Consider the following 24,020-nt stretch of genomic DNA (forward strand, 5'->3'; position numbering starts at 1 on the left):
CGTCACTCTAAGGTTGGAGTAACGCTGGTGTGAAGGAAAACCCAACTCAGCTGAATATTTTTCAAACCTAGGGACATGTGTAAGTGTGTGAATATAGCAGGTGCTAAAGATGACTGTTCTTGTAGTTGAGATGGTGGTGTACAAGACTTCATTTCTGCAACAGGACTTATGTCGTCAGCGTATGCAAAGCAAGTCTTCAGAGAAGCCAGAGCCACTCCATGCCGCCTCCCGAATTGGCAGCGTGTCCGAGTCCCAGGTCCGTAGCCCCTCCAGCAGGAGCAGTACATCATCCTGGTAAGTTGACCTGCTGCCTAGATAATAGATGTGAAGTAACAGTATTTCTAAAACTGTTTTCAATGTAAAGACATCCGGAGTTGAATCCCCGAAGTCAAACTAGTTGTCAAACCTTGACCGTGGAATTTTGGGATTCCTGGCATCATATTTGGTGATATTATTACTTGTGGTGTGTTCCCTGTGGAGAAATGTTTTCAGTAGTGGAATATACAAATATGTCTATATAAGAAAGACTTTAGAACTCTTTCACACGCAATTATCCACTTACCACTATCCACCCACCACTTTTATCCACCATTATTCATTATCCACCAAACAGTATCCATTCACCACTATCACCCATCACTATTCACTATCCACCTACCAGTATCCATTCACCACTACTGTCACCCACCACTATTCAGTATCCATCTACCAGTATCCATTCACCACTATCACCCACCACTATTCAGTATCCACCAACCAGTATCCATTCAACACTACTATCACTCACCACTATTCAGTATCCACCTACCCGTATCTAGTCATCACGATCACCCACCACTATTCAGTATCCACCAACCAGTATCCACCCACCACTTTCATCCACCACTATTCAGTATCCACCAACCAGTATCCACCCACCGCTATTCAGTATCCACGTACCAGTATCTAGTCACCACTATCACCCACCTCTATTCAGTATCCACCTACCAGTATCCATTCACCACTATCACCCACCACTATTCAGTATCCACCAACTAGTATCTAGTCATCACTATCACCCACGACTGTTCAGTATCCACCAACCAGCATCTAGTCATCACTATCACCCACCACTATTCAGTATCCACCTACCAATATCCATTCACCACTATCACCTACCACTATTCAGTATCCACCTACCAGTATCCATTCACCACTATCACCTACCTCTATTCAGTATCCACCTACCAGTATCCATTCACCACTATCACCTAAAACTATTTAATATCCACCTACCAGTATCCATCCACCACTATCACCTACCACTATTCAGTATCCACCTACCAGTATCTAGTCATCACTATCACCTACCACTATTCAGTATCCACATACCAGTATCTAGTCATCACTATCACCCACCACTATTCAGTATCCACATACCAGTATCTAGTCATCATTATCACCCACCACTATTCAGTATCCACGTACCAGTATCTAATCAACCCTATCACCCACCACTATTCAGTATCCACGTACCAGTATCTAATCAACCCTATCACCCACCAATATTCAGTATCCACATACCAGTATCTAGTCATCACTATCACCCACCACTATTCAGTATCCACGTACCAGTATCTAGTCATCACTATCACCTACCACTATTCAGTATCCACATACCAGTATCTAGTCATCATTATCACCCACCACTATTCAGTATCCACGTACCAGTATCTAATCAACCCTATCACCCACCACTATTCAGTATCCATTTGTTACTATCCATGTACCACTATTCACCCACCAATATCCAGTATGCACATACCATTATCCGTATACATGTATCCAGTATCCATACACAAGAATCTATTATCCACAATTCCATAGATCTGACGTTTACTCATCAGTATTCACCTTCCACTATTCACCTGCCAATATTCAATCATTGCTGTTGCCCATCAACATCCAGTCCCCACTATTCACCTTCGAGTATCCATCCACCAGTTATCACCCATTGGTATCCATCCACCAGTAATCACCCATTGGTATCCATCCACCAGTAATCACCCTTTGGTATCCATCCACCAGTAATCACCCATTGGTATCCATCCACCAGTAATCACCCATTGGTATCCATCCAAAGGGATCTTCTATTGTTGCTCCATACCGCAGAAATCACCCATTAGTATCCACCCACCACTAGTCACTGGTATTCACTTCTATTCTATCTTGTGTTTTAAGATGAATCCACACACACTGATTCAACAGATTGAAACCTTCATTCAAGAAGTAGAAATGGAAAATCCCTCTCTGGAATACTCAAACATTAGCAAGGCAGACTAAAGCCCACACTTGTGCCTTTCATGATTGTCTACAGATGCCATCCTGAAAGCAGAAAACCAAAACTAAATCTTTTGATTTTTTCCCCCTTTTGACAAGATTGATCAGCCATTGTGACCAAGTCATTTTCCTCGATTAATCACTCAATGAATGAATATGTTATCTTTCATCAGTTTGTGCTCCTGAACCGTCATGTCAGACTGGGGAGTTATTACATCATATTATCATACAATTAATGGTGTCCTCTACTGGGCCATGTTGGTTGTGGTTATTAATGTATAATTTAGCAGCCCTTGGGACAAGCAACAGAGCTAGGAGCAGCACTCCAACCTCTTTGAATCAGCCATCACCATGGCTACTTGATTTTCATTGAATTAATTTATCATTCCCATTACAATAGTCCAGACCAAAATGGTTGACACATTTTTAATCGGGGATATAAATGTTTTGTGTGATTGTGTGATTCACTGAGTTCAGAGATACATTTTTGTGACAATATGTGTCACATGACTGAGTGATTTTTTTTTCTGTGTGGCTTCATGTCTTAGTGATACTTGACGTTGTGCTCTTACATTTAGTGGCATACATGTATAGTGTTACTATGTGTGCAGGTTGTTCTCTCCACTGGATGCTTTGGCTGCCAGAACTAGAGGTATTTCAGTTATGGAGTCACACAAATAACATGTGTGAGTCTAGAGCAGGCATAGAGTGATCACAGTGTGTCCTCAGTGGATGCTATGAATCTGGGTTCCAAACCCTGATCCTCAATCTGCAAGCATTATGGTATTACATGCTGGATTCATTGACAACAGAGAAATGCCTAATAACCAATCACCCCATCAACACCTCAGAAGCTACAGATGTCATCAGTGACTATACCTGCAGACAGACGTAACTCTATACTTGGGTCTGTTGTGGCCAACAGACAACCAGATAGACACAGATCTGAACTGGATACTGTTGTGGCCAAAAGACATACAGATTGACACAGATCTGGACTGGAGTCTGTTATAGCCAACAGGCATACAGATAGGCACAGATTTGAACTGGAGTCATTTGTAGCCAACAGACATACAGAAAGCCACAGATCTGGACTGGAGTCTGTTGTAGCCATTACACTTACAGATAGCCACAGATCTGGACTGGAGTCTGTTGTAGCCATTACACTTACAGATAGCCACAGATCTGGACTGGAGTCTGTTGTAGCCATTACACTTACAGATAGCCACAGATCTGGACTGGAGTCTGTTGTAGCCATTACACTTACAGATAGCCACAGATCTGGACTGGAGTCTGTTGTAGCCATTACACTTACAGATAGCCACAGATCTGGACTGGAGTCTGTTGTAGCCATTACACTTACAGATAGCCACAGATCTGGACTGGAGTCTGTTGTAGCCATTACACTTACAGATAGCCACAGATCTGGACTGGAGTCTGTTGTAGCCATTACACTTACAGATAGCCACAGATCTGGACTGGAGTCTGTTGTAGCCATTACACTTACAGATAGCCACAGATCTGGACTGGAGTCTGTTGTAGCCATTACACTTACAGATAGCCACAGATCTGGACTGGAGTCTGTTGTAGCCATTACACTTACAGATAGCCACAGATCTGGACTGGAGTCTGTTGTAGCCATTACACTTACAGATAGCCACAGATCTGAACTCAGTCCTTTTGTAGCTATGTGGTCTATATATAGACCATCTTCACTATGGCCTGTTGTATCCACAAGACCTATATTTTGACACAATGCATGATTCAGGAGTTTTTTTATGTACTAAATTTACATATAGACACAGTCTCCACTAGAGTCTGGTGTATCCTCCTGATCTACATACAGAAACGAAGGACCTATTTTATCTACCATGTTCCCAGTTGACGCCGCCAGATCATGTTGTACCCAAAAATTGAGACGATGCTGAAGGTTGTTCCAGACATCCGTGTACATGCAGTTCATGGAGCTTGGTGTCCTTCTGTATCGATGTGCCAGCTGTGAGGTACAAGCCCTCTGATGTGACAGTAATGAGCTACATCTATTTCTACCAATCTCACACTCACAGGAGTGAGAAGCGTGGATGAGAAATTCAATTTTTCCCCTAATTCCTCATTGTGATGCGTGCAGGCCCACGGAGGGACAAGGGTGGGCTTGTCTTGTCTGTCAAGGAAGTTGCTTGTGTCTTTTGCTGCTCATTAACTTCCAGATGACCCACTCCGAAATATGCCCGGAGTCACAATGTGCCTTGTTAAGAGTCTTTGTCTACTACATCCGCTCACAGTGCTTTGCAGTTCTACGGTCGCTACAGGCACAAGGTGATATGTTGTTTTAGTTTATTGTTTTAGTGATTAAGTAAGAATAAAATGACACACTCAGCATGCTGGGTCTTTGTAACTCTATCAAAAATCTCTGGAAATCTTTCTTAGATATTCTGTACTTTACATCCCGAACAAGTAAGTAAGAATAAGATAACATGCCCAGTGTGCTGGGTCTTATGTAAACCTATCTGAAATCAGTGGGAATCTTTCTTAGCTTTCCTGGACTTCCCATCCAAACCATCCTTTCCCTACTCATCCTTGCAGACTGTCAGGATAAGCACTTGTCTATCAGAACAAGTTATATTATCGTGGCATTGACCTACGCAAACTGAAGACACTGCCACACACTACTGTAGGTTCAGTAAGAACCATGCACTGCTGCCACTAATTTTGTCTCACAATGGGTTCATGTAATGGCAAAGTCGTCCCACTTCTCCTCACTTGTTAGCTTTGGTGTTAGCTTTGTCTGGTGCCTAAATCTCACGTCTTAACCTAGACCCTAGTGGTTAGGAAGACAGGATTTCCTCTTCTGGCAGCCATATTGTCTGTGGTGACTTAACAGGCTTGATGGCATTCATGGAAGAATCCAGGGTTATTTTCAAACCTTACAGGCAGAATTTATTTTGTACATCGGTTAAATCAGATTTGGAAATGTGTCTTAAACATTTGTTTGAGATATAAAACCATAAATAACATGAATAACATGAATATATTTGTCATATCCTTAGTAAAGGGCCAAATAATTCATATATATTACTTTAAAAAATATATATATACTGTATTCTTTGGACTTAAAAGCTGAAATCCTTGAAAGAAATCTAACAAAAGGTAGTTGTTTAATATGACTTGCAGCACTAGCACTTGAGTCAAAACAGGTTGGGAAATGATAATTCAAACATTTATGCTGATAAACACGAACAAAATTCTGGAGGATAAACTGTAGTCAAATTGAAGCTTGTTTTTACAGCTTCATTGAAGCCTTTTCAAACCTTTCCATTATTATATCTTTGAAAAAATAATGCTATATGATGAACATAAAAATGCACAGGCAAGTTTGGTCCAAATCTTGATTCATATACGATGCAATGGTATGCTGAGGTTGATGCCAATTAAAATGAGAGGATGCATTAGGAGGGCTGTTAGTGTGGAGTGACAACGAGAGACGGAAACCGGGGATTTTCTGTGTTTAGGTACTGTCTAACTAGGCACTGGGCACCAGACAAAACCATTGATCATAGAGGTCGTCAGAGGTCACCAGACACGCTCACAGGAGTGGCAAGCAACTAGGTATGACAGTAATCTTTTCAGGAATCAATGGAACTTGGCAAAATAGCTGAGAATCTATACAACTAAATCTGTACTGACATTAATATTAGAATTGTTAAGAACAGGTTTAAGGTTTTCAATAATCCTCTTTGCTGTATGTTTAGATTTGTGGCCGAATGGTCTGTTTTGCTTGACAAATGACATGTTTCGTTGTTGAGCATGTATGCCAGTAATAAAAACTAGATGCTGCATTTCACAAGGGCCAAAAACTAAAGTGGATCTGTCAAGAACTGAGAGTTAAACTTTTGCATATTGACAATCCCATTTGAAAAAACTTCCATAATGCTCTTAAGTGATGTCATTTTCATCACCAAATCATTTCCCATGTCAATTTTGCCAAAATGTTGTTGACGGAAATAAACCTTTCAAAAACCTCAGTGTGGAAAATGATGGACAAATTGTGAGCAGGTTGGGTCGATTGTTGCAGAATTCATTCTGTAAACATGGTAACAGGGCAAATTATCCTCCTGCAGCGACAAATGAATTGTGGGATACATTTTCCCTCCTCACTGCAATTTCAGAAGCAAATTGAAACTCTATACGGTATTGGCAATGTCCAATTTTTGACAGGTTTGTGCTTTGATGAAAATAGACTTGTTGGGTCTCGAACAGCATGTTATGGACAGATTAGAAGTAGAAAGAGAAAAAAGCTTTTATCTTGGTAGAACATGAAAGATGGCTTGGGCTGAGCTGCTGGCTTGTCTACTGGGAACCAACCCTCCAATCAATATGGAGGATAGCAGGGTGGGTTTAAGGAGGGAAAAAAGATTGTAATTTGCACATCTTTTGACAAATCTGCCTTGTTAATACCTGGGTAATCAAGCCACTTTGGATGCCGACAAACATGGCTTTACTCACACAAGGTATTTAAGCCACCCTTCTTACTGGTTCAAAGGTTTTAGCAGGATATTTGAATAAATGCTCTTTTAACAGAATATTTGACAAATCCTGAATCTTTTGATTATTTTTTTTTAAACCTTTGCCTTGTTTGCATGTGTTTTGTTATGTTTATTTATTTATCTTTTTTTGATTGAAGATGTTATGTGGTTAATTCATAATGTAAAGTGATTTTGCACAATTCTGATCTTTACATTTGGGTAAATAGTACCTGTGCCAACCGTAAATCACTTAATTTGTATTTTTATTGTTAAAACACTCTTAGCACCTGACAGTGCATTAGGTAATGAATCAATACACCCGTGATTGTCTTAGCACACTCCCATCGTTTATGGACAGAGATGAACAGTCAGTATTCAAAATAGGGATCTGATGGCACAGACATAAAATAAGGAAAAAAGACAATGATCTGACAATGGCTATCATCAAAACAGACAATCATCAGTGATGTGGTTTTGAAGGGCTTTTTGTTGGGAGTCTAAAAACATGGATTGATAGAGTAATGAAATATTGAATTCCTCACAGAAGAAGTCATGAAAGTGCATTAGACTGTAATTTGAAACCTCTGATCCATGTAACCTCATTTAAAGGCACAACATCAATATGATACAGGGCTTTTCAGGGCATCAGAACATTGTGGGTTAGTATGGCAGTCAAGTGTGAAAAAGGAAAAATTCACAGGGTATTTGCAGGGAGGTTTTAGAAACAATAATTTTATCAGAGCTTAATTTTGGGGGTTTGCCAGAAATTTGTTCAAAATGTCAAACTTGAATTCAGAATTTCTTTTCTGTTAACATGAGATTAAATGAACTGTTAGAGAGGCAATCTATAACTTGTAAGCAGTACGAATGACAAATTTTTAGGGATGATCAACCTCTTTGCTTACAATAGCGATGTTTTGTTAAAGATGAAAATGGTATGAGTATCTATACTGAAACATCACTATTGTATCATAAAAAAGTGGATCATCTATAAAGACTTGTCATTCCTATTAAACATTCTTGAAAATGAGTAACATTCAAATTCTATTTTTGATATTGCAGTGTATGTTGGTGTGGTTTAAAGTGCTGCTACAAGTATAAACCATATAGTTCTAATTTTATTTGAACAACTTAGGATGTCTCGTATTTGAATTAGTCAATTCAAATATATTCATCCTTCTTGATATAACATACATATATATAATATGGAAGTGAATAAGGGAACTCATGAAAGTACAAGTGTTCCTTTATTTTTTGCAAGTTTCTTCACAGGGTGCACAATGCGCTGTGGATGAAATTCTTTGATTAGATACTTTCATGTGTTCCGTTATTCGTTTCCATGAGTATATGTCCTCCTATTTTATCAAAGTTATGTGCAAAATAAATTTCAGTTTTGTTTGTGGGGTGAATATGCTGCCCCAAATCATTTAAACACAAGGTACTATTTTTATATGACAGATTAGCCTGACAGACAGATTACCCTGAGCAACTACAAGAATTTTAAGTAGGGTTAATAGATCCCATCAGTCCTATAACAGTACTTCACATTATGATGTGTGTGTGGAAGCATTATTCACAGCTTGATCCGACTAGAACTGACATATAACCTCTCAACCATGACCTTTTGTGTGTCAGCTGGTCCATAGGTTTTTGTGATAACATAAACCTGAATACAAAATACAGCATCGTATAAAACCACGCTCGTCCAGGTTGCAGAATGCTGCATCCAGTGGTGAATGCTGACATCTATTTATAGATAGTTACGATCACTTTAATATAATTCCAGGAGTTTAAGGCATTGAACAACAACACTGGCTTTTCACATATATCATGTTTCTCATTGAACGTTCAGGAAGACTGTGAAGGGTCACAGGCGTACACTGTTGTGTAGCGTCTTTCTATCTGTGTCAGACATAAGCAGAGTGGTGTCAATCCTCTAGGGACTGCCATGACGTCTTTGTTTGCCATGTCTACCATTGTAGTAGCAAGTGAGAGGAAGCATCTCCATGGTAGTATGTTTGTGGGGATGTTGTGAGACGTGATGGAGACAGTGTTGCATCAGGCCTGTGGGGAAATGTTCATGATGGTGATATTCCTGGGAGTGTTGCATGGTCAGGTTATAGTCCTGGACATTTGAAGACTTGTAGAAATGGCATCTGTCAGATTGATTTATTGTGGCTCTCAGTGAGAGCTGATCTATGTTAAAAGGATGATGCTAGTGCAGAAATTATCACAGGAAAGACAAGTTTCAAACTCTTGTCAATCCAGGCTTTAAAAACTAAACAAGATACCATCTTCACAGTACTAGTGACCTGGAACTTCCTGTAGTTCACCATGACATTGTGGTGCTGTTCATGCTGACACAGCAAAAACAGGCTTTAATTCCAGGACTAAGGCACTGGCAATGAGGAGGACTTGCTAGAGGTGGTGTGTACAAGGGGACTCTGATTTACATGGCCAAAAATATTCCAGTAGACTGACACCACCATCAGGTCAACTGATCAGGGACGAGAATAGGACGTGTGTAGTTAATTCAAGTTACATATGGATCTGTCCTGCTGTCTGTATTCCGACCTCGAGCATATCTGGTGAAGTTCCTCCAGCCCTTTATGGTGGAGAAGAATATTTGTGTCTGGAATCAAATAGAATCACACAGTTTCTCAAACATATGTGTATTCCTCAGAGAATGCTGAGTACAATCAAAGTATATATTGATTTTGATTATAGACATTATTACTTGTTACAAAGCATATTCCATATGTGACCATTGTCCGTGATTCCGAGGAGAACATATGGTGGAGAAAACCGATTCAAGTCAATACACATCAAAACACTGTGAAAACTTGTGGGGACAGTTTATCAGGTGTATTTTAGTTGCTGCAGGTTGAAAGTGGAAAATGTACCTCAAAACAGATTCTGATGTGGAAAAGTGTTGTTTGTCATTTGTGAAAAAGTGATCTAAGATATTAATGCCATATCGGAAATGTATTTTGAACTTTAGTATCTCTAATTGATCTTAATGGAAATACATGACAATGATATACCTTCAGGAAAGGGATGATATGGGTCACAGTATGTTGAACATGTTTATTAAGCATGATCAAACACCTGAGTCTGTGAAGGTCTGGAGCAATATCGTGAGAGCGTAGGATGACTAGGTGACAAGGGGAGGAGGATCTATTTGTGGACCAGGCTTATTTTCACATTGAGGATTATTATTTTTGATTATCTGTCGGAGATTTTGACCTGTGATAAGGGAGAGAGCCTGCCCACCTCGTTACACCAGAACGTGAGACTTTATCACAGGGGAAGATTGCACGTGGAACTTCAGTCAACGGCATCACATAACAGATACACACATGCTAGTTTGAATTCTGAAAATAACCAGCATGTGACTTCATCCTTAGCCCTATTTCTATGCAATTTAATGATTTAGCTGTGTTGTCGCAGTCATGGGAACTACGAGAGAGGAGGAGGAGGGAATCTGAATGAAATGGCTGCTGTCCCTGCCGGATTTACGATCACATAGTTAATTAGTGTCCTCGTTCGTTATGTCTGGAGAGAAGGATGACGAGGATTTTGTTCATATTAAAGATTGGTGCTGTGTGTACGATGTCTCTCCATGTTGTAGAACTGAAACCATCTATTTACCGTCTTCCAGGAGCGAGGAGCCAGTGGCATCCAACATGGACATATCGACGGGGCACATCGTTCTGGTGAGTAGAGACAACTCTGGGAGAATCAATATTTGTGAATACTGAATGAGACCTTGTGATAATGCTGTCGTCAACACCGCACTCGGCGCCACACACAGGTTGCTGTGCAGCCTCTGTCAGCGGCGCCTCCACGCAGGTTGTTGCAGCAGCGGAATGGAGCAAGAACTGTCTCTAACAGATGGTGTTTCCTCCTGTGTCCTATCAGGCACATAGACTTCCCAAACTTTGTACAACTGCACATACATAAGAAATGATTGTGTTGTCAAAAATTTGACCTGGTTGGAGTTTGAATTTTTTAGTAATTACAATCCTGGGTTTTTCACTATTGAAATGGAAAGTGCCTGAGTACATATTCCATTTTTGTTGCATATTTATTAACTTGCATTCTTTTCACTTTTTATGAGATGCTTCAGATGTTTCTTATACTTGTCTGTTTATCAGATCTTATGGAGTTTGATTAATACACATGGAATGTTTACGTGGCAAGGACAATTCAAAATCTGTTCCATATGTTCATTAAACTTAGATATATTTGGGGGCATATCCAAAACTTATATATATGGAGAAGATATGTAACAACTCCTGTGCTGAGTCAGGCAGGTTATAAAGAGCAGTTAATGTACTGACAGTCATTAACAGATAATTATTGTCCAAGCTCAGAACTCCTGTGTTTCCTGTTTATCAGACCATGAATAGCTATGAATAGGAGTCTCTGAACCAGAAATTGTTGTGTTTATATGTGTAATTCAATATTTTTTTTGGAAATCAAACTATGAAATTAAATACGCCACATAGAATATTATTGGTGCTGAGTATATATAACTAAATCCTTCAGAGAATGTAGGAACTAGACCATACACTCTGTAAAATACCATTTAGGTTACAATTTCTAACACATTTTCTGTGAACTGTAAAGGTCCCAGGGTAGAATAGGCCTTCAGAAACCCATGCTTGCCATGAAAGGCAAAGTGGCTAGTTGTAAGAGGCCACTAACGAGATCAGATGGTCAGGCTCACTGACTTCGTTTACAAAAGTCATCGGTACCCAATTGCACAGAACGATGGGTCAGTGGATTGTCTGGTCCAGACTCGATTATTTACAGACCACCGTCATATAACTGGAATATTGCTGAGTGCAGCGTAAAACTAAACTCACTCACTCACATTGTCTGTAGCATTAAAATGTTTGACTCTTTTCTTGTTATTTCTTTTAATGATGATATTCAGTACTTCCAGAACTATTAATAGCTTTCTGATGCTGAGAAGGTATTTTGTAAATGATAATAATGTCAGTTCAGAGTGTAAAGACTAATGAAGAAACTGTTGCTGAGATTGCATCTAGGAAATGAGTGAAAATATTGACATCAGTTTCTTTACAATTTGAAGAATTTTGATTTAGTAAATTTCTAGTATTCAAACGAAGGATGCTAAGGTAGAAACACATTTTATGAACGTTATTTTACATTCTTGAATTAAATATTGCCTCATGCACTTTGCAGAATAGGAATTCAAAATTATTAAAAAAATTTACTGAATTATTTCCCAAAAAATCCTGAAACTATCTTCAACACATCTGTGCATCATGGCCCTGAGGACATAAAACTTTTTGAGGGTCTGGAACCCTGTAGCGCAATCCTATGTGTCCTGATTGGGAGCTGATGATTAACGGTGCAGCAGTTATTGATTTTAATGTGGTACTTGTATCACTGGATCAATGGTCCGGTTATATGACAGATGGTTTCGACATTGACGTGATGTGGCCATTATGGCGACTCTCGGATAACACTCGCCAGGAATCACAAGCGTCTCCCTGGTTGAAATAGCCAGGAAGTGCTTGCTACACTCTCAGACAAATTTAACGCGTTCCCTGCTTTTAAAATTGGTCTCCCAGCAACCCAATTCATACGACAGTTTGGTGATAACTTTCTAACCACTTCTGCCCTCCTCATGACTCGGAGAACAATTCTGAAGAGAAATAAATGACAACATTTTTCCAATCGGCTGACTATAGACCTGTACCATGCGGCTGAGGACTTGTGCATGAGTACATAAGAGTAACTGTCAGCCTGGCCTCATACAGAGAGATACATGCCCCATACATTGGAATTGGCCATGGAACCATCAGCTAAAAATCTCATTTAAGCGATTTGCTAATTTGCATGCTGAAAGACTTTGGGAAATAAATTGTTCTCTCTTGCAAACATTGTGACATTTAGGTATTGATCATTTTTTTTAACTCTGGCATTTCCAATTTTGTTTTCCAGCTGTTGAAAACAATATTCTTTTTGTCCTGGATATCCAAGATTAACTCATGATCATGTCGTGGCAGGCAAAATGCTATTGGTTAAAAATGAAGCCTTTTTCATAGAAGTGAAAAGTGAATTTTGAAATCAAGGTCTTGAGGGTGCAATTACAGATAGGTATTTCGGATCACATTTTTAGAGTTATTGTTGCATTCATGGCCAGACAAATAAACATGTTTCCTGCATTTTGAGGTAATCTTATGAAAGTACAAATGTGGCTTGATTCATCATTGCCCTCAAAATGAGGTAATCACAGTGAAGTAGATGCTCAACTGCTGAATGAATGTCACTGTATGATTAACTCGCTTCTAGTGACTCCTGGCAAACAAATAATGATGTATGAATATTTTCTGAAAACTGATGTAAGCTGAAGTTTAAATCTGGTTACACTGTTCGCTGTGGCATATAATGACCACCTGTAGTATAAATTACACAGGTAAACAGAATAGAATGGTAAATAGAATGTGCAAGATGAAAGGGGCAGGTGTAAATTGCATGCTATTTCCTGTCAAATATGAGTTAATGGGTCTTCATTGATTATCACAGATATGAATATCAATGAAATCTATGACCGTGTCAACAAGGTCTAGAACTATGTCAGTGAAACACACGATCCATGTTTAGTCCTGGGAGGAACAGTTCCGACAGAAAATGTCACTTGCCTTACTTTTGTCCAGATTTGACCAGCTGACAGTTTAATTTGATTCTACACCCATTGCTAATGTCCATGATGCACATTCAAAAGCAGGAATTACAAAATTGGGGAGTTTTAATGAATTTTGATGGATGGATAGGCCAAGCTTGTTATTAAGGTCATTGAGCTGTCAGATGGTTTTCACATGTCTTGGTAGTAATGAGTAGTTTTCTGATGGCATCAACCTGTGGAACACAAATAGCCATGACACTGGTTCGAAGATTGAACAATGAAATACAATTTTTTTTATTGATATCGTGAATCAATTTGACGTTATTATATTAGGATCCTCTTTCATAAGATACACCATTTGCATTTGGAACTCTGGATTTTCATATTAGTTTTATGAAAGTTTAGTAGAGAATATTGTTTATTGTTTTGTTCCCGAAATTGTGTTTTTTGAGAGTTTTTTTTTCACTGATTTGAATGTATTTTGATAGTTCTTATATGACGTGCATATATATACTGTTCTACAACTTTGTAGTTTTGGGTTTGTAGTCTTACATGGAGGACCATCTGAAGAACCAGGACCGTCTTGATCAGGAGTGGGAGGCTCTGTGTGCCTATGAGGCTGACCCCTGTGCCACCGCAGTTGCCGCAGACCCTTCCAACACTCGCAAGAACAGATATGGTGATATCCTACCCTGTATGTACCACTAAGATTCATTTCACAAGATAAGATAGATCTTTAATCATTAGTTGTCATCACATACATTTTCCTTCATCTAACAATGTGTCATAATCATTTTATGTCACAGAGGTTACATTGGTGTTTACATACAGTTTATTTTCAGTAGGTTATTATTGGGTATGTTGTTCAAGTTAGTTTGAATTATGACCTGGTATAATTAATATAGCCCAATGTGAAAGAAATTTATGAAGTAGTTTATGAATACTGAATCAAAAGCTGTGCTTTGTACATATCATAGAGTTCTGGTTGAGCACCATCAACCATTGATTCCACACACATCCTGTAGGACCAGCATCTGATTATCATGAGGTATTGGATCTGATTATCACGATGGCATCAGATCAACAGTATGCATGCAGATGCATAATACATGACCACATTCAACTCAAAACGTCTATAAATCAAATGATTTGCAACTCGGAAAGAATAGGACATTGGCCAAACATTGCTTGCAGTTTCCTCAACCTTTGATTATTCATAGACGAAACCAAAAACCTGTCACCGATCAGCAAGAGCTGTGCGCGCAATTACGCTGTTTATTTCACGTGTTCGGAAGTTTGCCGTGATCACGCACAGGAAGTCTCAGCCCTGTCGGCATAACAACAGGGGCAGCAAGTCGTTTGTCATTACCAATAACCATTGGCTTTACATAACCTAGACTTATCACTAATGAATCTAATTGATGAAGAGCTCATTATTGAGTTGAGCCTCGTTTGTGTATTTGTTGACAGGATGGAAGTGCAAGAAGACCTAGTGTGCTCAGCTTGCTCAATTCTTTATTCCAGAAATTATTTCTCTGAGATAAAGATTTGTAATTGATTTGATCTTGACTCATTCCGAACAGCTTGTCAATACTTGGAGTTTCTTTGGCAATGGTTTTCAGGAATATTGATAGAAAACATGGATTAGAAGTGAAGCAAATTATTTTTTTTCGGGAACAGGTTTACAAAGCTCTTGTTATGTGACAGATCAGGCAGATGAGCATTTTTAGTGAAAAATATATTTGTACAGAGGAATCTAATTATTTATTGCTATTTGTATCATGCTTGGAGTCATTAACGTCTTTCAAAGTAATCCTACATCACACGTCTATAAACAAAGATAGTCTTCCCCAACACATGCAGCTGATTTCACAGCTACATGTCTTCCATATAAAATGAACATAAAAACTGAGAGATATATTTACTATGAACAATATACAGAGATAAATTGCTTTTAAATTTTGTTTGTTGTATGATGTATTATATGGGAATATATCATTGGCCTCAAAGACATGAATATTCAGTATAGAACACAACTAGCTGAATTAGTTGTGTCTGATTTGTAGTGTGTGACGATTTCTTTTTTTAATCACAAGAGTGTGTTCCCTGTAAAATAGGTGTAACATGTTCTGCTCAGCATTATATAAATACAAGACTTTTGATTTCAGGTTTGGAAGGATGTATACTTTACAAGTGATTTAAATATGTGTAGTGTATGATTACATTTTCTAACTTTTTCCTACAACATAGTAACATAATTTTTTTTATTTTTTCTTTGCTGTGAATATGCAACAAAATAAGGGATTTGAAATCTGTTTTCTATATCTTTTTATTATCCGAAGCCTTCTGTCTCAATGTTTATTGAAATTCTGCTATCGGAATGCCATCTTCTAAGTAATAAGTTATAAGATGCTTTAGAATAATAACAGCAACTGCTTTGGACAGAGAAGTCTATCAATGCATTCAGTGAAAAAGCAATATTGCTATTTTAGTCTTTCATGTAAATGAATTGAATATTGGTTTGAAATATTTGTTATCTCAATTATTGGGCTAAAATAATCAGTGTCAAGGCAAGCAGTATTATGGATCTATAAACAGGTCTGGCTTCAGAGCCCTACAATAATGTACAATATCACTCCAAGTTCACCCACAGTGGAAATCTGTTTTATCCTACTCAGGTTTTCTTGGCATGTGGAATATCGGAAAGAAAATTGAAAGGCTGGCAATAGATTATTACTTCTTTCTTGCCCAGCTTGTATTATAGGCGCGTATTATGCCAAAGGGAAATAGAACATGGCTGATATTAGTTTTAAAACTAGCAGCTACTTACCCCCGAGCTATGGAAGGGTGTGCAGCATTCTAAGCAGGAGTTAATGGTCCAATGAGGCAAATGATGAATGGGTCATCTGTGACAGTGGCCGAGGGTTGACTCCCAGTCCGGCACAACAATCTCACTTCAGTCCATGGCTATTTCGGGGTATAGGGAAATATTCATTGCTGGTAAAGATGTTCAAACTATGCTCCATGGTTACGTCTAAATGGGTGTAATCCTTACATTGTTTAATATGACATGAATGCAGTCATGCAGTTGGAATTATATAATGTTTTATCAGCTTCTCATTTGTAAATGTGTGCTTTAGTCTGTGTTTGTTGAATTTTGTTACATATGAACAGTGTTTTGAACTTCTTATTGTTGGAACAGTTTTGTTTGAGGTTTCAAAGGAATAAGATTGAAAGAAGGGTCATCTTATTGTGAAAGTGTGTGTTGTGATTGGAAATGATTTCAGATGCATAAAAGGCTTCTTTATGATGATTCATGCACACAGGAAATACAAGTGAATGTGTTCATGTACATATTGGTATTGGCATTTTATGATTGCATGATAACCTTGGCACCAAACAGTTAAACATACTGTACACAATCTTTGGACATCTCTAAAGATCCATCACAACTAATTATGGTTAATAACAAGAGGCCATGAAACTTCACGCTCAGTATGAGAATATTATTGGTATATTTGTTTGTGTATTGTTATTATAGAGATGCACACATACACTGCCTACACAGTTTTCTTTCACTCAGGGTAGGCATTGCAGTGCATTTAAACTTATTATCTAAATGTTTGATTTAAATGTTATATTACCTTACAGATGATCACTCTCGTGTCGTCATTTCAACTGCTGCAAATGTGTCTGGATCTGACTACATCAATGCAAATTTCATCGTGAGTTTTTGTCTTTTTTTGTGTAGAGGGAAAGAGAGAGATAGAGAGAGTACTTGTGCTTGATTATGGGTGAGTGAGTGTGTTTGGTTTTACATTGCTTGTAGCAATATTCTAACAATATCTCGATGGGGACATAAGAAATGGCCGTCACACCTTGTAACCATGTGGGGAATTGAACTTATGTCTTCAGCATGACTTCGCACAGAACATTGTATATTAAACTGAAGGTGCAATGGTTTAGCACTGCCACTATTGTGGTAAAACTGACTTAGTCAAGAAATGTAACTTTCTGGGTGTGTAAATTAGGTTTGTAAATGGATGTGTCCTGGACCAAACCTTGAAACAAACTGAATCAAGGCATGGCACTACAAACTGCAGTCTCAGTCAGCTTGCCCCAAGTTGTCTCATGGCAGCGTTTTCTGAAGATTCTAATTTCTTGTAATGTGGACTTAATGGGTTTTTCGCTGAGCACACCAGACAAAACAATAATTCTCTTGGGAGTCAGGCAAGTGGCTGATATTGCTGATTGTATCAGCCACTTGAATGTTTATAAAGTGAAAAATGTGAAAATATAATTTTTGTGGGAAAGTACCTCTGCATAGACCCTCACAATAGCTACCCAGCAAATGCTGATATATGATTAGCACACCCAATACCAAGTTATGGACATTTATGGTAAACAAATTCACTCTTGGCTCTATATCATGCAGTGGAAATAAAGCATTGAACATAGGTAAGACATATATATAAATAAGTGTATATACGTTATGCATGGAAAGCTCAATTGAATAAATCACGCAAATGACTGCTTTCTGATACAGTGTATGTCTGAAGCTCTTCCCAATGTTGGCTTCATACAGCTCCAAAGTGACTGTGATTCACTCAACTTAATTTTGTTACGAAACATTTGTCAGACACAAAGCTGAGAGTCTGGGTCTTAAATTACTGAAATTGTTGCAAAAATATGTACTTTAAAGTATTTGTTTCTGCTGGGAATACTGAGATGTAGGAGTTTTAAACATGTTGACAATGTACATGTAATGAATATTCAAGGTGTGTTTCTGAAATATAGACTGCGGTTTGATACGTTTTATTTATTGTTTTGCTCTTTAAAAAAATCAGTATTGGTCCAGCTTGAAGACAGCTGTCTGTAAATAACTGAATCTAGGCCAAACAATAAAGTGAGTGATATTGTGAGCATTGATCAATGCAATTACGAGTGAGTGTACTTAGTTTTATGCCTCACATTGCAATAGTCCATTTCTATGATGGTTAATACAGTTGTGATTGATTGTATCTAATAAATCATCTAGTTGGCAAGGATGGCTTAAAGAAACCTATTTTCTTATCAAGAATCGACATAAAGCACAATCTCAAATAAAGAATATAATTTGCATGAAATATGAAGGGGCGTTTATCAATTTTGTAATATAAAATGAACCCATATGGTATGAGATTCAAATGAACATAATTTATCTCTGTCTGGTTTTGTTAAAAAGAAAATATATGAATCAAAGCACTGTTAAGACTGTTACAATCACCAGCTCATTGCCACAGCTGGGCAGATATTCTAGCACACTGTGGTATGATAGAACAATGCAAGACAATACCTGTATGAGTACCAGCCCATGAATTCTGTCATGAGGAATGAATAGCATCGCTGTGCAATAAATAAATGATTTCTCTCGCTTTGTCAAAGCATTTAACAGCCTAACGTATTTGATAATTACAGGATTGCGACAGAGATATAATTTATGAGTTTTATCTTTGAGTACTGGCATCTTTTAATTTTCAAAGACTTCTTAAGATTGGAGACAGAATTATGCCATCAGAGGGGGCCAATGGAGCATGTGATTGCTTCAGAGGAATCGACATAAAGTTCCTTGTGGGTTATGAGTTTGGCAGTTAATTGTCGCTTTTGGCTTGGAAATGGCTGAAGATTTACTTGCCAGGTCAGATAGAGTTTAGATTGTTTCCATAAAATATCAAAATATGATCCTTGGCAGTGTTTATTTCTCTTAAAGATATTTGATTATATTTTGAGGTATAAACTTGGGAGAATGACCTTTGGTATTCACATTTAATTGCATCGAGAGTGTTTGTAATACTTGCAGGTGTTAAATTAATACACATATCTTAGTGTGTTTGTAAACCTTAATGATTTGAGATAGGAAATTATTTAAAAGTTCACTTATTTATGTATATATTGCTGTCATGTTGTCAGCCCTGTTTCCATGACATTACACAGTATTTTTGTGTGATAATTTTAGACTTTAAGCACAGTTTGTGTCAGGGACATGCCATTTTTATGTTACGGTGGTCATGTTCCAGCTCAGATTTTGGTATAAATAATGCTTAAAAACTACAGAAATGTACATCATTGCACTGAAAATGTGTTTTCAACAAGTTCAGCATTTTCTTGATAAATTGCCTAAACATTAAAATGAATTTGTTTTGCTTTTTAAAACCATAAAGAGATAGTACTTCAGAATGTTGCAGTTTCTTTTTGCAGAATTTCTGTCAGTGAACTTTGGGGAGTTTTCTGGAGTGTTATTTATATTTCCTCTACGTTGAATTGTGGTAGATAAACATAGATTATATCTGTGAAATACTTTAATGGTTTTATGTAGGTATAAAATTTGGAGCACACATAATCTGGACATCTGATGTATTTAAGACAAAAATCTTATGACTTTTACTTCCAACAATTTATCCATGAGTGTAGTCATATCTCTGATGGGTGCAAACTGTTATGTACAAATTATTTTATGTGTTAATCTTCATTTATCAGAGTAACAAAAAACATTTGAAAATAAAGCAATGTTAACTTGAGTATACTAAGGTTGATTTGCTTCCTTCGAATATATAGTCACTGATTTTACTGCTGCTCAGCAATAATTGTACACAACACCACATTAGGGCTAGTAGTCACCTAGAGGGAGCCCTTACTGAGGATATCATGAAAACGTTTCCCCTAATACCACAGAATTATAGCCAGCTTTACAAATGTGGTTCAGAGGATTATTTCACAAGTACAAGTTGTAAAATATTTCATGTATTTGTTATCCTTGGTTCAGAGCCTCAAAAAAGATTTTTCCCTAGGGAAAGTTTTCTCTCCATGCCAATCTGTGAGTTTCCCTAGGCATGAGGTATTACGACATTAGAAATATCACCTAGGATCAGACAGTGAATGCGTCTATTGGAACCGAATCGTAAAACGTGAGATAGAGTGATACTTCCTTAATGTAGAGAGCTTGATTCCAAGACAGACGAGGACTGCGCTATACTGCTTGCAAAGCATGCACGGATAATCATGAAGGGTGAAAACAGCGAGGGGAAAGATTTTGACTCATCCATATTATCTGAATATTAAGTTTCTTCTTGATTATTGTAAGTAGTAAAACTGTATCATTGTTATAAATACACCATCTGTCAAATATTGCCTTTGACAAAATGGCTTCTTCATGCATTAACATGTTTGGAAAATAGGTTGTCTTCAATAGGTTTTAACGTAGCTATGTTGTTTTAAATTCTTAGTGCATATTGATCATGGTCAGCATTATTAAGTTGAAAATTTCTGTTTTTTATCAAAGGAGTTTATTGTGTTACTTGTTTTGATTGAGAGTGCCTTTTATCCTACAGGTTTGAGAGCAGGTTCTGTTGAAAGTCTCCTTCACACTTTCTTATCAAAGACGTTCTGAAAGCTCAGCATCTGTTGATTGATAACACTTATGTATGAGGTTCATGTCTGTCATATTATCCTCAGCATCCTTTTTAACAGTTTGTGGATGAAAGGCATCAAAATCTTTCTAGAAGAAACTCTGTGGAGTTTGTTTCGTTGAGATATACATCATTCTTGGAATTAAAGATGACTTACAGATGCTGGTTTGTTGAAAGACAATTGAGCATATTCCAGGTTCTTATTTCTGCTCATTTCTCATAATAGTATGTCCCAGAAATAGATTCATTAACAGTAATATTTTTGATAGTTCATATTTTGTCTAGTAAAGGATAAAGTAATATTTCACATGAAAGACCCCTCAAGTTGAAGTCTTCTAATGTTGTCCAATTAACAGAGGTGTGTTCTTAGAGGCCGTTGGTTGTTCTCTCATGAAACAACTTCAAACAATAGGCTTCTAACTGAATATCAACATCATACATTTTTCACTTAGATCTAAGAGTACAGAACGCTTAGATTGTTTTCTTAACTCTGAGAAATATACTATAATTCATCTATAAATATTTAAGGGATTCACATTTCCTTGAAAGAAGCATATGAAATGTTTGGCTCCAAGTTGAGTGTGGTTGTTTGACTTGCCCCTGAGTGAAAACAGATGGACAATGTCCAAATTGATTCTCATTTATTCCCAACATGTCATTCATCGAAGAAAATAAGGCCACATCCACATTTTCCGACCATTCCCAAATCGTTTTGAAAAACCGAGGTCAATCGATTAGAGTGATGTGACTATTGTTTGCCTGAAAACTACTTGTATGAATTAACTGTCTCCAGATTGATCTCAGCTTAAGCAAATAATTAATACGCACTCTCATCTGTTTGCCAAAGTGCCTGCTGCTTGGAATGGGGACAAAATAAAACGTTCTTAAACATTTCATTTTTAAGCAAGAACTCACTCTCTGTCATGCCTTGACAATCATGTAATGTTTTGTAATGCTTTAGGAATCTTGGGTACCATTAGTGTGCTGTGTTATGAGGAAGCAGAAAAAAATCATAATGACCCAATCATTTACAAAATATTTTCGAGGAAGTTGATGGACCTTGAATGCCACTGGAAGAATAATATCCCAATGTAATGATGGATCGCCAAAGGTATTACAGCTCAGTAAAGATTCAATTAGAACAGAAACTGAATGGACTAGTGCAAAGCTAAATGGATAAATAAGTACTCCAGGTATGAGAAGTTATTTGTCATGTTACAGAGATTACAAATTCAGAATGCCATTTCACAAAACATTCTTTGGTCAGTGTTGGAACTGGTGTCACTCTAAGGATGGTAATGTTAGAAGAACATAGGGTTTTACTAGAATTAATCAACACTTTCTCTGACAGTACTTCTTTCAGCATGTTGTGGGAAGGTCTACATAATGTATCTGCTTTTGTTGTAATACTTTGTTTTTTGTAAACTTTCTTTTGTCTCTTTTACACAGCATCACTTTCCAGTTTTGAATCAGACAATAATTAGTCATTTTCCTAAACTATCTGACCAATTCATAGCCTTCATAGGTACTAGGATGGCACGACTTCAACTGAATTTTAAAAGATCTGTTGAACTGTTTTGAAGTCAAGATTTCTGTACCATCTATTATGTTTTTTGTTGTACTTGACTGGAAGCTAAATGAGTGACTGGATATTAAGAAGACTTCTGTTGTTTTTTTTCAGACGGACCATGACCCCCGCAACCCTGCTTTCATTGCCACCCAGGGGCCACTACCACACACCGTAGCTGACTTTTGGCAGGTAATACTGGGGATTAGCAATTCAGAAGCTACTGGATTTTATTGTCTCTATGTATGTCAAGAGAAAGGTTAGAGAAATGTCAGTAACATCATACAATTCATAAACTGACTAAGTGGATTTTGATGAGTGGTGAAGTTATTCTTTTTGTAGAAGAGATGGCGTGTTGGTCTGTCCTTGTGTTTTGTGTGAATGTTTAATGGCTAACATCGCATGATCAATGTGTGTGTCGTGTGAACTGTTAGTAGTTAGCAGGACATCATTGGGATGTGTGCGTGTGGTTTGGGAACAGTTACAGTTACCTGTTTATGGCCTGTCTAGATGGTCTGGGAACAAGGCAGTGTGGTCATTGTGATGCTGTCCAAACTGACAGAGACCGGAACAGCTATGTGTCATCGCTATTGGCCAGAGGAAGGAAGTGATCTCTACCACATCTACGAGGTACGATCCAATACAACAAGTCACACATCACACCTGTTCAAATGACTGTTTCCGATTAAGCCAAAATTCGTATTGTCTGCTAACCAGTCATTAGGAACGCTCTTATTCTCTGTTGCAGCTGTTTCTATATTAGAATTCATGGTGATCATGGCAACAGAAACTGATATTGAAATCTAAACGACACACCTGGTGGTTAAGCCATATGTATCATGCACATTACTTGACACAAGTGCTTGGTTACAGCTGTATCTAACACACATCACTAGCACTATTGGTGAATGGTCCTGATAGACATTGTGTTAGTCTTGAGATTATATTTATTTGATTTGGCTACAGGTACACCTTGTGTCGGAGCACATCTGGTGTGATGACTACCTGGTCAGGAGCTTCTACCTGAAGAATTTGCAGACTAACGAGACTCGCACTGTGACCCAGTTCCACTTCCTCACCTGGCCCAACCTCTGCGTTCCTGGATCAATCAAGGCACTCCTGGACTTCCGCAGGTACAGCTTGCTCAACACTCACTCACATACTTCATAGCTGCCACTGTTTGTTGGGGGAGTGAACATTTTTTGATTGAGAAGTAGAACCAATTTATGTAAAAATGTCTCATGTAAGAAATATTTTCACATGTTGCATCTGTACCACAGCATATTCCAGAAGGAGTAAAGCTTATTTCAGTTAATTTACGTTTCACATTTAAAAAGATTTACTAAAGTTCATTTGACCTTTAAATATGGTGATATACTAAGGCAAATACAGTTGTGTAAAGTATTCATTGTAGTGGATTAGAACAAGAATAGTTCAGGTTTGGACTTTGTTTGAACAAAGATACATGCAACAAATGATAGCTGCAACATGTGTTGTGTGTC

The 24,020-nt window shown here is 37.8% G+C and overlaps 1 protein-coding gene across 1 annotated transcript in view; it reads left to right on the forward strand.

Annotated features, from left to right (window-relative positions):
* LOC137255931 (receptor-type tyrosine-protein phosphatase N2-like) overlaps positions 1 to 24,020 on the forward strand; it is a 221,384-nt gene that overhangs the window by 187,311 nt on the left and 10,053 nt on the right. Inside the window, exons 13-19 of the mRNA XM_067793531.1 lie at positions 164 to 294; positions 10,504 to 10,558; positions 14,053 to 14,200; positions 17,158 to 17,231; positions 22,633 to 22,710; positions 23,029 to 23,148; positions 23,485 to 23,651. Coding sequence (XP_067649632.1) covers positions 164 to 294; positions 10,504 to 10,558; positions 14,053 to 14,200; positions 17,158 to 17,231; positions 22,633 to 22,710; positions 23,029 to 23,148; positions 23,485 to 23,651 — 773 coding nt within the window. The remainder of the gene's footprint in view (positions 1 to 163; positions 295 to 10,503; positions 10,559 to 14,052; positions 14,201 to 17,157; positions 17,232 to 22,632; positions 22,711 to 23,028; positions 23,149 to 23,484; positions 23,652 to 24,020) is intronic.

The sequence above is a fragment of the Haliotis asinina genome, chromosome 11 (assembly GCF_037392515.1).
Source record: "Haliotis asinina isolate JCU_RB_2024 chromosome 11, JCU_Hal_asi_v2, whole genome shotgun sequence".
Lineage (NCBI taxonomy): Eukaryota > Metazoa > Mollusca > Gastropoda > Lepetellida > Haliotidae > Haliotis > Haliotis asinina.